Here is a 15349-nt window from a genome sequence, read left to right as displayed (position 1 = left end):
ATCACAACAGCATACTTCACAGAACTGGAGAAAACAACTCTGAAATTCATATGAAACCAGAAGAGATCCAGAATAGCAAAATCAATCCTGGGTAAAAAGGGCAACTCAGGAGTCATCACTATCCCACACCTGAAATTATATTAAAAGCTACTGTGATAAAAAAACAGCACAGTACTCACACAAAAATAGATCTGGGGATCAAAGCAACAGAATAGAGGATGCAGGAACAACTCCAAGTACATTCAACTACTGCATTTGATTTTTGACAAACAGGCCAAAGCCATACAGAGGAAAAATAACCTCTTTAATAAACAGTATTGGGAAGCTGGGCATGGTGATGCATGCCTGTAATCCCAGCACTTGGAAGGCTGAGGCAGGTGGATCACCATGAGTTCAAGGCCAGAAACCCTGTCTCAAACAAAAGTGGTGTTAGGAAAACTGGCTATCCACTAAAATCAAAGAAGATCAAAGAACTAAATGTTAAAATAAAAAGTTAGCCTGATGGAAAAGAAAATAGGGAAAACTCTTGAAATTCTAGGCATAGGGAAGGATTTTCTGAACAGAACCCTTGTTGCACAGGAAATAGTCTGAAGAATCAACAAACAGATCATATCAAATTAAAAAGCTTCTGCACGGCAAAAGAAACAGCCAACAGAGTAAAAAGACAGTCTACAGAATGGGAAAAAATTTCTGCCAGTGATTTCTCAGACAAAAGACTCATCTAAAAAATATAAAGAAAACAAAAAACTTAGATTTCCCCAAAATAACACTCAATCAAAAACTGGGCAAGCAAAATGAATAGACACCTTACAGAAGAAGTCCAAATGGCCAATAAATACATGAAGAAATGCTCATCACTGGCCATTAAAGAAATCCAAATTAAAACTACCCTGAGATTCCATCTTACTCCAGAAAGAATGGCCATCACCAAGAAATCAAATAATAAATGCTGGCGAGGCTGCAGGGAGAAAAGAAACTCTTCCACATTGTCGGTGGGGATGCAACCTAGTACAACCACTATGGAAATCAGTGTGGAGATTCCTCACAAATCTGAAACTAGCAATTACATTTGACCCAGCTAATCCCCTTCTGACATCTTCCTGAAAGAATTAAAGACATCATATTACAATGGTATATGCATGTCCATATTTATAGCAGCACAATTCATAATAGCTAAATCTTGGAAGTGGTCTATATGTCCATCAACAGATGAATGGTTAAAAAATAGGTGGTATGTATATAAAATGGAGTACTACACTGCCATAAAGATAAACTTGAGTCATTTGTAGGAAAATGGATGTTCCTTGAGACCATAACGGTAATTAAATCAGATACAAAAGCTTAAATGTCACATGGTTTCTCTTATATGAGAAAACCAAAATATAAATAAAGAATAAAATATGAGATAATAGGAAGTAAGGAGACTCAGTGAATCTTTCTCAAAGGGCAAGAAAAGATGGAGGGATGAGGGAGGCAAGGGACTGGGGATAAAAAAGGATGTGTCACATACATGTACAAACTACACACAAGGAATATAAACATTATGCACTGCAAATGTGTACCAAAATTTAAAAAGGAAAGGGAACGAGAGATGGGTAGAGGAGGGTGGAAGGGAAGGGAAGAGGATGAAAAGAGGAATGAAGATGTGTTCTGTACATGTACTGACTCCTCACATGGAATGTAAACATTATGTACTACACACATGCACTAAAAAATAAGTTATATATTTATCATTTATTTTATTAAAATGATTTTTTAAAAGGAACCCAGAAAAAGGATAGAACAATTAGAGCAGAGATGAGACCAGGAAGCAAGCAAGATGGAGGAGATGAAAGAAAGAAGAAAGCCTGGAGAGAGGGCAGGTGGTGGCAGAGGTCACTAGGCGCTGAGAGTCATCACTGGAAAGAGACAATGCTCCCCAGGCTGCCTGGGCCCAACTGACTTCCTCACCTCTGCCTGTGTGGTGGACCTCCGGGTTTCCTTGGGGACAGGGGTGAGGAGGATGGGAGCAGGGAAGTCTTCAGGGATAACAAAAAAAAGAAGCACAAAGGAAGAAAATAAGCCAGGGACCCAGGCTCCCAGGCGCTCAACTGTGTTGGAGAGAAAGGCACCAAGAGGAGCTTGTGGAAGGGCTCTTAATAGCTTCATGCCACTTGGACACACACACACACACACCTGAGTTGGGATCCCACCTTGGGTCTCACCTGTGAGTGTGTGAGTGTGCCAATCGGGAGTAGGGTCTCAGTTATACTGCCCTGGAGTAGGAAGGTCAACCAAGGGGCTATAATTATTCCAAGGAACACCACACCCTGCCTGCAGAACTCAAAGGACAGATCTGCCTGGCTCCCTCCCACGGACACAGTGAGGGCCCCAAATAGCTTCCCCTAGAGGAACCATGGCCACTCACTGACGGGGAGGCATCTGAGGAGCTGCCACATTTGGATCCAGAGCCTCTGCTCGGTTCACCCAAGGGCCCCTTGGCCTTTCGGATCTTAGGAATCAACATAATCCCTTCGGACTCCCAAACCACCCCCTTGTGCCAAGGTCTGGAGAGCACAGGGACTTGGTGCAGGTCACAGGCTTGAGTGAGTAGTGGATGTCAGTTCTCCTCCTGGGTGGCTCTCTGATACTCCAGTGCATCCCTCTCCAGGACTGCTCCCTGAGCATGCCCTGAAGAGTTCCTCTGTTTCCCAACCTGCCCAAGGAGGGGAGGAGGGAGCTGGAGGTTTCCTGTCTGGGCTGCGAGTGAAAGGGCTGAAAGAGGAAAGGAGGACGGAGCAGCCAGCAGCCACAAAAAGCTTCAAAGGGCTCGGGCTTCTGCCAAATGGGCCATGCACAGTACAACCAAGTCTCAGCCAGGGCGCCAGCCCCGCCCCCGCCCTGTGGCCAAGGCCATTCATTCTCTCTCCCCATCCCAGGAGGGCTAGGAGGCCAGGGCATGAGAGGCAGCTTCCCTGAAACTCTGGGCCATGCCACCCAAGGCATGGGCTCTGGGAACATGTTCCTTCTCCTGCCACAGTCACAGCAGGCAGTGGGCAAAGCAGATCACCTCTTTCCTGCCATTCAGCCTGGGGCAGGACTTTGACTCAGATGTGGCTTCGCTGATCTCAGAGCAGGAAGGAAATGTAGACGGAAGCCTGGGCGTGGTGGTACTCAGGAGGTTGAGGCAGGAGGATCGCCACGAGTTCAAGGCAGGCCTGGGGTACATAATGAGTTCAAGGCCAGCCTGAACTACACAGCTAGATCCTGTCTCAAAAAGAAATGTACATGGGGAAACTGAGGCCCATAGAAGGCCAGAGAGTGGTGAAAGTAGAACTCAGTATCTACTTAGGTGATGAAATTTTCCTCTAGGTTCCTGACTGAGGTCAGAAGCCACCTTCACTTGGAAGAGGGCTTTGACTAAGGGAAGCGTCAGGGAAAGACAAGCGCTGGCAAAGTAGCATCTCGGGGGTGGAGGGCCGCCGGTTCTGCACTGGGTGGCTTCTGAGTCAGGCTGAGCCTATCGCTAGGGTCTGCTGGCTAAACTCTGTGCTCGCATCCAGGTCTCTGTGCTTGGCCCTGGAATCCGCGACCCCCAGGGTGGGTGCGCCCTCGGGTCACTGAGCCTCTCGGGGTTCTTTGCCGGGCAGCTCCCATTAGGCATCTGCAGCTCCGGAGTGCGCGCCCCCCGGGGGGAGCTGTCCCCGCCAGAGAGTCCGTGCGTTCCAGCTCATTGCTCCTAGTTCCGTGCCCGTTACTGGACACCGAGCTGCCCAGAGAAGCAACTGACCTTGGCGGGTATCAGAATGATGAGTGGCAGCAGCAGGAGCGGGCTGACGAACAAGATCACGAAGGACTTGAACTTGGAGATATAGCTCAGCGCCGAAGCCATCGCGCGGGAGGGAGACTAGCGGGGAAGAAGAATGAGCGGCAGCGAGAGGCTCCGCGGATTTAAGAAGGGGCTGCAGTCCCAGGGGATAAGGGGCGGAGACAACTCCGCCCCCCACGGCGGGCCTCCCCTCCCTGGGGCGGGGCCACTCCCTGGGTCGGTGGGACGCGCCAGCCCCGACTCCGCCACCCCGCGGCGAAGGGAGGCGTTTGGGGACTGGGATGCTTCGGACCAGCCCTCTCTCTGGGGGCGGCCTGCACTCCCTGCACCTCGTGACTCTCCAAGCCTTTCGGGACACAGCCTCACTCAGGGCTGCCGAGCGAGGCCTGGGAGCCTTTGGCTGTGCCCGCATCCTCACCTGCTCTTCCCCTGGCTCTGGAGGGGTCCCGGGTGAAGGTTCCACCGGCCTCTGGGTGTCTCAGTTCCATCTCCGGAACCTCTCTCCTTTTCATCTTCTTACTCCTGCCTCGTACCGCCTCGGTCTCTGGGAGGTCCCTCGGAGAAGCGGTGACTGCTACTCCGCGTCTGCCGCGCCACCGCCTCCGCTTCCCCGGGGCTGGTCTGGCTTCTCCGCCACGTTCGCCTTATTCTCTCGTCCTCTCCCGCCCAGCGCACCCCGGGCTTTCTCCGGGGACCGCAGAGGGAGGCGAGGCCACTGTCCTCCGGATGGCTTTCGCCCTCCCGCGGACACTCGCGCAGCCTGCCCCCTCCTGGCAGCCGCACTCTGCTGCTGCAGGCTCTAACCAAGTCGCTAGGGTCGTTCTAAGGAGCGGAATAGGAGTCTACAGAGGAAGGGGCATTACCAAGGCTACACCAAGAAACCCATTCATTCATACATTTTACGGCCACTATTCATTCAGCCCACCAGTCAAAACTACTGAGCACCTGTTTTCTGCTGAGTCTTATTTGAGGCACTAGAGACAGAAGGATGTCAAGGCACTGCCACCTCTATTACTTTCTTCTTTCTTCCTTGTCGTCTGTCTGCATGTCCTAGTCCGCAACTTTATTTTGAGCAGTCTTATCCATGCGTGTGGTGTAACTATAGCCTGCTTCTAGTGATTATATGCCACATGCCAGATCCCACATTTCCACACAGTCAGCCCTCCTGCCCATCAAAATGTTACCTTGTTGCTGATGTGTATCATGTACTGTTGGGAGCAGTGCTACATAATTCTAGGGGAAAAATCATTTGAGTAGGCCTAGTTCTCCTGCCTACAGCCCAGCTATGACATTCCAGACATAATTGCATTTTGGCCTCGGGTCACAACTGAGACCTCAGTGATCCGAAGATGCTATAATGCTCCAGGACAAGACCACACCTTCGGGAGATGCCAGGGAGGAACCAAATCTTCATCTACATAGTTCCTCATTGTTCTTAGATTTCCACCGCCCCGCAGCCTTTTGTTACACCTTGTTTATCCCAATGTGAAGTACTGAACTCTGCACTTTCACTTGTTACTTCTGTTTCCCCACGTACTGAATAAAAGGTGCTGCAAGCTAGGGGGGGGTTGTTTTTGGTGCCCAGAGCAGCACTGATCAGACCCAAAGCTCAGCTTCTCAGTCTCCTTCGTGTACCTTTCCTGTAATTCGCCGTGTGCTGCCGTGGCTCGCAGGAGACTAGGACTCACTGCAGAGGTTCTGGTAACGTTCCCTTCCCCTGTTCCCTACATTTGGCACCCAACGTGGATGTGAATCGGATCCACAAGTGAACTCGCCTGTGAGTCAAACTCGGAGTAAAAGAGACTGCACACGGATCTCCCAGGATGATTTCCAGACTCGGATGAGGGACACTGGTGGTAAGAGTGTCCAGCTGGGAGTAATTTTCTATTTTTGCTGAGTTATAACTATGGGACAGTCTCTGTCAACAGAGCAGCATAACTTTGCCAAATTACCTAAGTCTCTGTTAAATCAAGCTATGTACCCAGTACCTAAGGATGCTGTGATAGATTTGTTAAAAGACATACAAATGTACATCCCATCTTTTCCCCACGAAGGGACAACTAACTTAATATCATGGGAACGTGTAGGTACGGCTCTCTGTGAGGCCTGGCAAAGGGGTGATCGTCTCTTCCCTGAACGCTCCCCACTTGGGCCTTAGCCCACTCTGCTCAGAGGTCAGAGTTGCTAGCCATTTTATTTGTGATTGAAAACTTCCCTCCCTAACCTCTTAATATTTTAAGTGATTCCTCTTATGCAGTTTGGTTGACTCAAAGACTGGAAGGAGCTATGGTCTGCTCTACCTTAGAACCTAAATTATTAAACTTGTTTTTAAGATTACAAAAGGCCATGTGTCAAAAAATTGCTCCTGCTTTAATAACTTGGGGGAGAGGTTTTGCCTGTGCCCTAACAGATAATGAAAAAACCTTGTGGCTGCCCTCCCGGAATATGAGACTGCGGGTCACATTGGTGGAACCGCCAACATCTCAAAGACCAGGGATAGCACCCCCACTGAGAGCGATGAGCCAGCAGCACCTGAGTGACCCACCTCACCAGTGATGACCAACAAATCCACAGCAAGGTCCAGAACTGAGATGATGCCCCCAGAGGAATAATAATTACAGATTTATGGTTAAAAATTTATAAAGGTGGGGGACAACTTCAAAATGTTCTTTTTATATTTACAGGTATAAAAGCGCTTTCATTCCTTCTGATTCTATTCTCAAGAGATCTCTGTTAATTGACTATTCCAAAGTTTTTGACCAGTCATACAATTATAAATCTAATAATCATATAAAGGATATTATAATTCAATTTGGTCAAATATATTTGAGCGCACTCTAATTTTATAAATTGTCTTATATGTTTGTCTGTTGTCTGTACAGTTGAGCTCAATTTTTTTTTCTTTTCCTTTTCACCTTTAAAAAAAAAATTTTTTTTTCTTAAAAGATATTCACCTATTATTAAATTGGCTTACAGATAAATGTTATTAAATTAAAGACATGCCCTCCTTCCCAGGTTGCTAATTAATCAAAGTGCCACCAAGATTTATTTTATAAAAGTAACGTGTATTGTCATCTACATGCAATAATCAAATTGCAATAATCAGCTGTAAAATAAGAAGATATATATATTCATATTATTTGTTTGTCAAAGTAAATAGAGACTGTGGGTACTCCCTTTGGTGAATAAAGAAGTGGCCACCCAGAAAATAATTATTCTGGTCTTAATTCACTAAAGGGACCCCCTAGTAATTTTCATAATCTTATGGGAGACACACCACAACAAATATTGTCTCAATATGTTATTATAAATTGATTACATTGGTTATCATTGAAGTTTAAATTCTAAACATGTTATTATAAATGGATTACATTGGTTATCATTGACGTTTAAGCGCTAAATATGTTATTATAAAATGTTTACATTGGTTAACTTCTGAATATGTTATTGTGATATGTCTGCATTGGTCATCTTCAAAAGATTAATTTCTGTGGCATAAACAAAAAAGCGTTTAAAAAAAATTTTTTTAAATAAAAAATAAGAGTCTCGCCGAATCAGCCCACTGCAGAGGTCTGCGCACACCCTGCCAAGGTCCCAAGTCACAGGGAACACAGTGAATCAGCCCCCTGCACACAGGCAGGTCTGTGCACACCCTACCGAGGTCCCAAGTCACAGGGAACATGCCGAATCACCCTGCTGCAGACAGGCAGCCACCTGGTTCCATACTACAACGACACAGAGGACACCAGACCACCAGACCAAGGTACTGAGTCCCACTGCTCCTGGCCCAGAGGAAGGGGCTTCCGGGCCACCATCCCTCCCACCTCTCCTGGCCCAGAGGTAGGGGCTTCTGAGCTACCATCCCACTGCTCCTGGTCCAGAGGAAGGAGCTTCCCAGCCACCATCGCTCCCACTGCTCCCAGCCCACAGGAAAGGGCTTTTGGGTCACCATCCCTACCGCTGCTCCCGGACCCTGTCCCACCTCTCCCAGCTCAGAGGAGGTAATCCATGCAGGCACCAACAGCCCCCCCGCCCCAGTCGAAATGAGAAAACACATAAATAAGTCTCAAAACCAGACTTCCAGATCACCTACAGCAACCCCAAAGGGAAATGAGATGGAACACTCTGATACTCAACCACCTGGACCCACTGAACTGGCAACAAAAGGAGATCTGGAAAAAATGAAATCAGAAATAATTTCTCAGATAACAGGAGAAATTGTGCCCCTAGTGCAAGACATGATTAATAAATCTAGAGAGGAGCTCAGGAACATGATGGAATCCCAACATGGGAAACAAATGGAATCCATAAAACAGATGCAAATAGATTTCCAGGACATGAAAAACTCCACTGAAAGTCTACACAGCAGAATGAGCCAATGTGAGGACAGAATGTCAGATATAGAAGATAAGATTGCAATTAGTGACCAGGAAAAGAAAAATTGCTTCAAAATTCTAAGAGAACATGAGAAATCAATCCAGCAGCTGCTAGATGATGCAAAGAAGAATAACATAAGACTGATTGGGCTCAATGAAGAAACAGGAGAAAGTGGAGATGACATAAAAAAATCTCTTCACAGAAATAATGGCAGAAAACTTCCCAAGCAGGGGAAAAGAGCTTGACATACAGATAAGTGAGGCATACAGGACTCCAAATAGCCTTGATCAAAAAAAATATACACATAGACATATAATTGTTAAGATTCCAGAAACACAACAGAAGAACAAAGTTCTACAAGCAGATAGAGAAAAGAAACAAATCACATACAAAGGAAAGCCCATCAGAATCACAGCAGACTTCTCAACACAAACCATCAAGGCAAGAAGAGCTTGGAGTGACATATTCCAAGCCATAAAAGAAAACAGCCTCCAACCCAGATTGATGTACCCTGCAAAACTATCTTTCAAAATGGATGGAGAAATAAGATACTTTCATGACAAAGAGCACCTTAGGAACTTCGTGAATACCAAACCAGCACTTCAAAGAATTTTACATAATATCCTAGGAATAGACATTGAGGATCACAACCCCAGGAAGCAAAGCAAAATGAACCCATCTGGCATGACAAGAAATTAAATGTAAAGGGGAAGAACCCAATAAAAAGAAAAAGTCATGGCAATGACAAGTCAATATGTTTCAGTTATAACCATCAATATTAATGCTCTCAATTCACCAATCAAAAGAAATAGACTGGCAGAATGGGTCAAGAAGCAAAATCCAACAATATGCTGCATACAAGAAACACACTTCATTCAAAAGGAAACTCATAGACTGAAAGTTAAAGGGTGGAAAACAATACTGCATGCGACAGGAACCCGAAAAAGAGCAGGAGTAGCTATCCTCTTGGCAGATCAAGTAGATTTCAAACCAACACTAATTAAGAGAGATGAAGAAGGACACTACATCCTTGTAAAGGGAAGAATCCAAGAGGAAGAGATGACAATCATAAATATCTATGCACCAAACACTAGTGCACCCAACTATATAAAACAAATACTAATGGACATGAAAAGCCATACATGCACTAATACAATTGTAGTGGGGGACCTCAACACCCCACTATCACAAATAGATAGATCAACTACACAAATAATAAGTAATGAAATACTAGAACTCAATCGAACTCTTGAACAAATGAACTTAACAGATGTTTACAGAGTCTTCCACCCCACAAAATCAGAATACACATTCTTCTCAGCTGCACATGGGTCATTCTCAAAAATAGACCACATACTCACACATAGAACATGTTTAAGTAAGTACAAAGGAATTGAAGTTAGCCCCTGTATATTATCAGACAATAGTGCGATGAAATTGGAGATCCATAGCAAAAGAAACTCAAAAAATTTCATAAACATGTGGAAATTGAACAACACACTTCTGAATAACCAATGTGTCACAGAGGAAATTAAAGAAGAAATCAGACAGTTCCTTCAATTAAATGACAATGACAATACAACATATCGGAATCTATGGGACACAATGAAAGCAGTCTTACAAGGGAAATTCATAGCAGTGAATACGCATATTAGGAAAATAGAACGAGCCCAATTAAATAACTTGATGCTGAACCTCAAGCTTCTAGAAAAAGAAGAGCAGGACAACCCCAGAGCTCATACAAAGGAGGAAATTATAAAGATCAGAGGAGAAATCAATGCAATGGAGACTAAGAGAATGATACAAAAAATCAATGAAGCCAAGAATTGGTTCTTCAAGAGAATCAACAAAATTGACAAACCTTTAGCCAACCTTGTCAGAAAAAGGAAAGAAAAAGCCCAAATCCATGCAATTAGGAATGAAAAGGGTGAAATTACAACAGACCCAGCAGAAATCCAGAGGATCATCAATACCTACTTCCAGAACCTATACGCCAATAAGATGGACAACACAGAAGAAATGGACAGATTCCTAGATACATATGAATTACCAAAGTTGAACGAAGAAGACCTAAAATTTCTGAACAACCCAATATCAACCAATGAAATTGAAAATGTAATTAAAAACTTATCAACTAAGAAAAGCCCAGGCCCTGATGGCTTCACTGCTGAATTCTACAAGACATTTAGAGAGGAACTGCTGCCACTACTGTTTAAACTCTTCAATGAAATTGAAAGGGAAGCAATACTCCCAAATTCATTCCTGGAACCAAGCATCACCTTGATCCCCAAAGCAGAGAAAGACCCAACTGAAAAAGAGAACTATAGGCCAATCTCACTAATGAACATAGATGCAAAAATCCTTAATAAGATAATGACAAACAGAATGCAGAAGATCATCAAGAAGATCATACACCCTGATCAAGTGGGTTTCATCCCAGGGATGCAGGGATGGTTCAACATACACAAATCAATCAATGTAATACACTATATCAATAGAGCCCAGGACAAAAACCATATGATTATCTCCATAGATTCAGAAAAAGCATTTGACAAAATCCAACATGCATTTATGATAATAACCCTACAAAAAATTGGAATAGATGGTCTCTACCTCAAACTGATAGAAGCCATCTATGAAAAACCAACAGCCAGTATCATACCAAATGGCGAAAAAAACTGAAATCCTTCACACTAAAATCAGGAACAAGACAAGGATGTCCACTATCACCACTCTTGTTCAATATAGTTTTGGAAACATTAGCCATGGCAATTAGACAAGAGAAAGAAATAAAAGGAATAAAGATAGGAAATGAAGAAGTCAAATTGTCATTATTTGCAGATGACATGATACTCTATATAGAAGACCCCAAGAACTCCACCAAAAGTCTTCTAGACTTAATAACCAAATTCAGTCAAGTAGCTGGTTACAAGGTCAACACACAAAAATCAGTAGCTTTCCTCTACACCAATGACAGACTCACTGAGAGAGAAATAGGGCAAATAATTCCTTTCACAATAGCATCCAAAAAACTGAAATATCTAGGAATCATCCTAATGAAAGAAATCAAAGACCTCTTCTTTGAAAACTATGGCACTCTGAAAAGAGAGATTGAAGATGATATCAGAAAATGGACAGACATCTCCTGCTCCTGGGTAGGAAGGATTAATATAGTGAAAATGGCCATACTTCCAAAACTGCTATATAGATTTAATGCAATTCCAATTGAGATCCCAGCAGCATACTTCATAGACCTCGAGAAAACAATCCAAAAATTCATTTGGAACAAGAAGAGACCCAGAAGAGCAAAAGCAATTCTAGGTAACAGGGACATGGCTGGGGTTATCACAATCCCCAACCTGCAACTATACTACAAAGCTACTGTGATAAAAACAGCATGGTACTGGCAAAGAAACAGACTTGAGGACCAGTGGAACAGATTACAAGATGCAGAAACAATGCCAGACACACTCAGCCATCTCATCTTCGACAAAGGAGCCAAACACCCTCACTGGAGGAAAGATAGCCTCTTTAATAAATGGTGCTGGAAAAATTGGGCTTCAACTTGCCAAAGATTAAAACTAGACCTGTATCTCTCACCATGCACTAAACTAAAATCAAAATGGATTAAAGACCTAAATATTAAAATAGAAACTCTGAACCAGTTGGAACAGAGGTTAGGTAGAACCCTTGAAGACATCGGTGTAGGAAAAGATTTTATGAACAAAACCTCAGTTGGCCATGAACTAGCACAAACAATCAACAAGTGGGATCTCTTCTTATTAAAAGGCTTCTGCACAGCAAGAGAAACCACCAGCAGTGTGAAGAGACAACCCACAATGTGGGAAAAAATCTTCACCTCCTCTTCCTCAGACAAAGGTCTGCTATCTCAAATCTATAAAGACCTTTAAAAGATCAGACCTCCCAAATTTAAAGACCCAATCCAAAAAAGGGCATCTGAAATGAACAGACATTTCTCAGACAAGGAAGTGGAAATAGCAAATAAATACATGAAAAAATGTTCAACATCACTGGTCATTCAAGAGATGCAAATGAAAACAAAGCTGAGATTCCACTTCACTCCAGAAAGAATAGCTACTATCATGAAATCAACCAATAACAAATGCTGGTGGGGCTGTGGGGAAAGAGGAACCCTGCTCCACTGCTGGTGGGAGTGTAGACTGGTGCAACCACTGTGGAAATCAGTATGGAGATACCTCAAAGAACTAGGACTGGAAGTCCCATTTGACCCCACTATTCCACTGCTGGGGATCTTCCCCAAAGAATTAAAAGAATCATACCACAGTGATATATGTGCACCCATGTTCATAGCAGCACAGTTTGTGATAGCTAAAACTTGGAAACAGCCCAAATGCCCATCAACTGGAGACTGGATAAAGAAAATGTGGGTTTTTTATAAAATGGAATGCTACTCAGCCATAAAAAATGAAAAATTAAAGACATTTATAGCTAAGTGGATGCACATTGAGGCAATACTCTTAAGTGAAATAAATAGGACACACATGTATAAATACCGAATAGTTTTTCTGGTGTGAAAAACTGAAAGTGTAAATAAGGACTAAATGTATAATAGGTAATGTGAAATAGGAAGAAGAGGGGCAAAGGGGAAGGAAGTGGGAGGGCTAGGGGAAAGGACAGAAGGGAATGGGATTAATATGAGAAAATGGAAAACTAGGAACAAAAACTTTGTAAATAGGGAGGAATGGAGGGGTTGAAGGGATGGCTGGACAAGGGTGAAAAATAAGAACCAAGAGAGACTATGTAAAGGTGCAAATTTCCAATGATGAATGTCATTATATTGTATACCTAAAATGGACCAATGATTAGAATGAATAATCGATAACGCAAAATAGGAAGAAAAGGTCCAAAGGGGTAGGGTAGTGGGAGGGGCAGGGGAAAGGAAAGAAAGGAGAGGAAAAATGATGAGAAATGGAAAAAATGCAAATAAAGTCTTTGTAAATAGGGAAGGGTGGAAGGAGTGAAGGGAGGGCTAGGAATGGGAAAAAAAATAAGAACCAAGATGCATTATATAAAGGTACAATTCCCAATGAGAAATGTAATTGTGTTGTATACCTAAAATGTACCAATAAAAGAATTTAATTTTTAAAAAATTGTTTTTTATGTTTAATAATTATTTCTCAAACTCTATGTAACATTTCTGTATTTAGTCAAATGCATACTAATGATAACTCAAAGCAGAATAAAATGTTCACACCTATAGCCTTACTGTCATAAGACACTTTAAAACATTACTATTTCACTTTGTACACATAGAGAGAGGAGAGAGAAGGGAGAGGACGGGAAAGTAAAGAGATTAAGATGCAATATGTACATGCAGGTACAAATTCCCTACGTTGAGTGTTATCATTATGTATGCCTAAAATGTACCAATAAATGTTTTGCTGTTAAAAACAAAACAAAACACGGGAGCACGTGGGCCGGTGACTGGGGGCTGCCCAGAGGGCCAGGCCGGTTCTCCCACACCCACGCTCGCAGCGCCCGCGCGTCCCTAGAGGCCGGCAGTCGCCAGGCAGCGGCTGCAGGAGAACAAGGTGCTCAAGACGCAGCTGGAGACCTACAAACTCAAGTGCGAGGCGATGCAGGAGGAGAAGCGCGAAGCCAGCGTGACCATCCAAACCAGGGCTGAGCAGGAAGAAGAATTCATCAGTAACACGTTATTCAAGAAACTTCAGGCTTTGCAGAAGGAAAGAGAGCCCCTTGCTGTAAATTATGAGAAGGAAGAAGAATTCCTCACTAATGAGCTCTCCAGAAAGTTGATGCAGCTGCAGTATGAGAAAGCTGAACTGGAGCAGCATCTGGAACAAGAGCAGGAATTTCAGGTCAACAAACTTATGAAGAAAATAAAAAAGCTGGAGAATTTTCTAAGCATCTTACATTAGAACAGTTGAGACGAGAGAAGATTGACCTTGAAAATACACTGAAACAAGAACAAGAAGCACTAGTTAATCGTCTCTGGAAAAGGATGGATAAATTTGAAGCTGAAAAGCGAATCTTGCAGGAGAAATTAGACCAGCCCGTGTCTGCTCCACCATCGCCTAGAGATATTTCCGTGGAGATTGATTCTCCAGAAAACATGATGCGCCACGTCAGGTTTTTGAAGAATGAAGTGGAGCGGCTAAAGAAGCAACTGAGAGCTGCTCAGTTACAGCATTCAGAGAAAATGGGGCAGTACCTTGAGAAGGAAGACCACATGAGGGAGGAAAACTTGAGGCTGCAGAGGAAGCTGCAGAGGGAGATGGAGCGAAGAGAAGCCCTCTGTCGACAGGTCTCCGAGAGCGAGTCCAGCCTAGAAATGGATGATGAAAGGTATTTTAATGAGATGTCTGCACAAGGATTAAGGCCTCCCACTGTGTCTGGCCCAACCCCTTACACACCTTCTCTGAGTTCGAGCAGGCCTATATCGCCCAGTCTCTCCTATGCAAGTCACACAGTTGGTTTCACTCCACCAACATCATTGACTAGAGCCGGAATGACTTACTACAACTCCCCAGGGCTTCACATGCAGCACATGAGAACATCCTGTGGCATCACAAGGCCTTCACCGCGGAGAAGCAAAAGTCCTAACAAATTCCAACAGCCCACACTGCCTCCGTCTCCCAACACACAGACCCCAGTCCTGCCACCTCCACCTCCACCACCCATGCAGCCCACCATCCCCTTGGCAGCCACCTCGCAGCCCGCCCCTTTGCAACATTTGGGGCATCCCTCCTCCCAGCCTTAATACATATGCTTAGTCTGAATTTCAAGTTGGGACTCATCCAATGGAGCCATCTACTCAACACCAAAGGCTTCCTTCCCTGGCATATTTGGATCTGACTTATTTGCACTGAGATTATCTAGGCTTCACTATTCATTGTGTTGTAAATATTTGTCAGAAACGCAGTGAGTGTTGTGGGCCTACACAATCTACTGATCTTTCCCACCAGTGTTTTACTTGAATCTACATGTATATCCATTCCCTGGCTGGAATATTCACTTTTTGGTATTTGCTGATACAGCAGCAGAGTGCAATTTTTGCTTGGTCCTCCCCAAGATTCATTTTCTTGGCTTTTAGGTTTGTTAAATAAAAAGGGGTATCTTAAAAAAAAAAAAAAAAAAAAGAAAGAAAGAAAGAAAAAAACC

At 43.8% G+C, this 15349-nt stretch overlaps 1 protein-coding gene and 1 pseudogene across 4 annotated transcripts in view; one reads left to right on the top strand and one right to left on the bottom strand.

Moving 5' to 3' along the window:
• Slc13a5 (solute carrier family 13 member 5) overlaps positions 1-4551 on the bottom strand; it is a 35664-nt gene extending 31113 nt beyond the window's left edge. For 2 of the 4 annotated variants that reach the window (XM_021238198.2, XM_013076825.3), the window contains exon 1: positions 3770-4191. In XM_021238198.2, coding sequence (XP_021093857.1) covers positions 3770-3871 — 102 coding nt within the window. In that variant the 5' untranslated portion in view covers positions 3872-4191. Of the gene's footprint in view, positions 1-3769; positions 4193-4226 lie in introns of those variants that run through there. The other 2 variants (XM_021238197.2, XM_087191673.1) reach the window with 2 other exon arrangements.
• LOC101719649 (coiled-coil domain-containing protein 6 pseudogene) lies at positions 4090-15144 on the top strand (annotated as a pseudogene).
• The last annotated feature ends 205 nt before the right edge of the window (positions 15145-15349 follow it).

Source organism: Heterocephalus glaber, unplaced genomic scaffold (genome assembly GCF_053883595.1).
Source record: "Heterocephalus glaber isolate CG9 unplaced genomic scaffold, H.glaber_assembly_v1.0 deba00001564, whole genome shotgun sequence".
Classification (NCBI taxonomy): domain Eukaryota; kingdom Metazoa; phylum Chordata; class Mammalia; order Rodentia; family Bathyergidae; genus Heterocephalus; species Heterocephalus glaber.
Note: the sequence above shows the minus strand (reverse complement) of the source record. Positions and strands in the feature narration are given on the sequence as shown.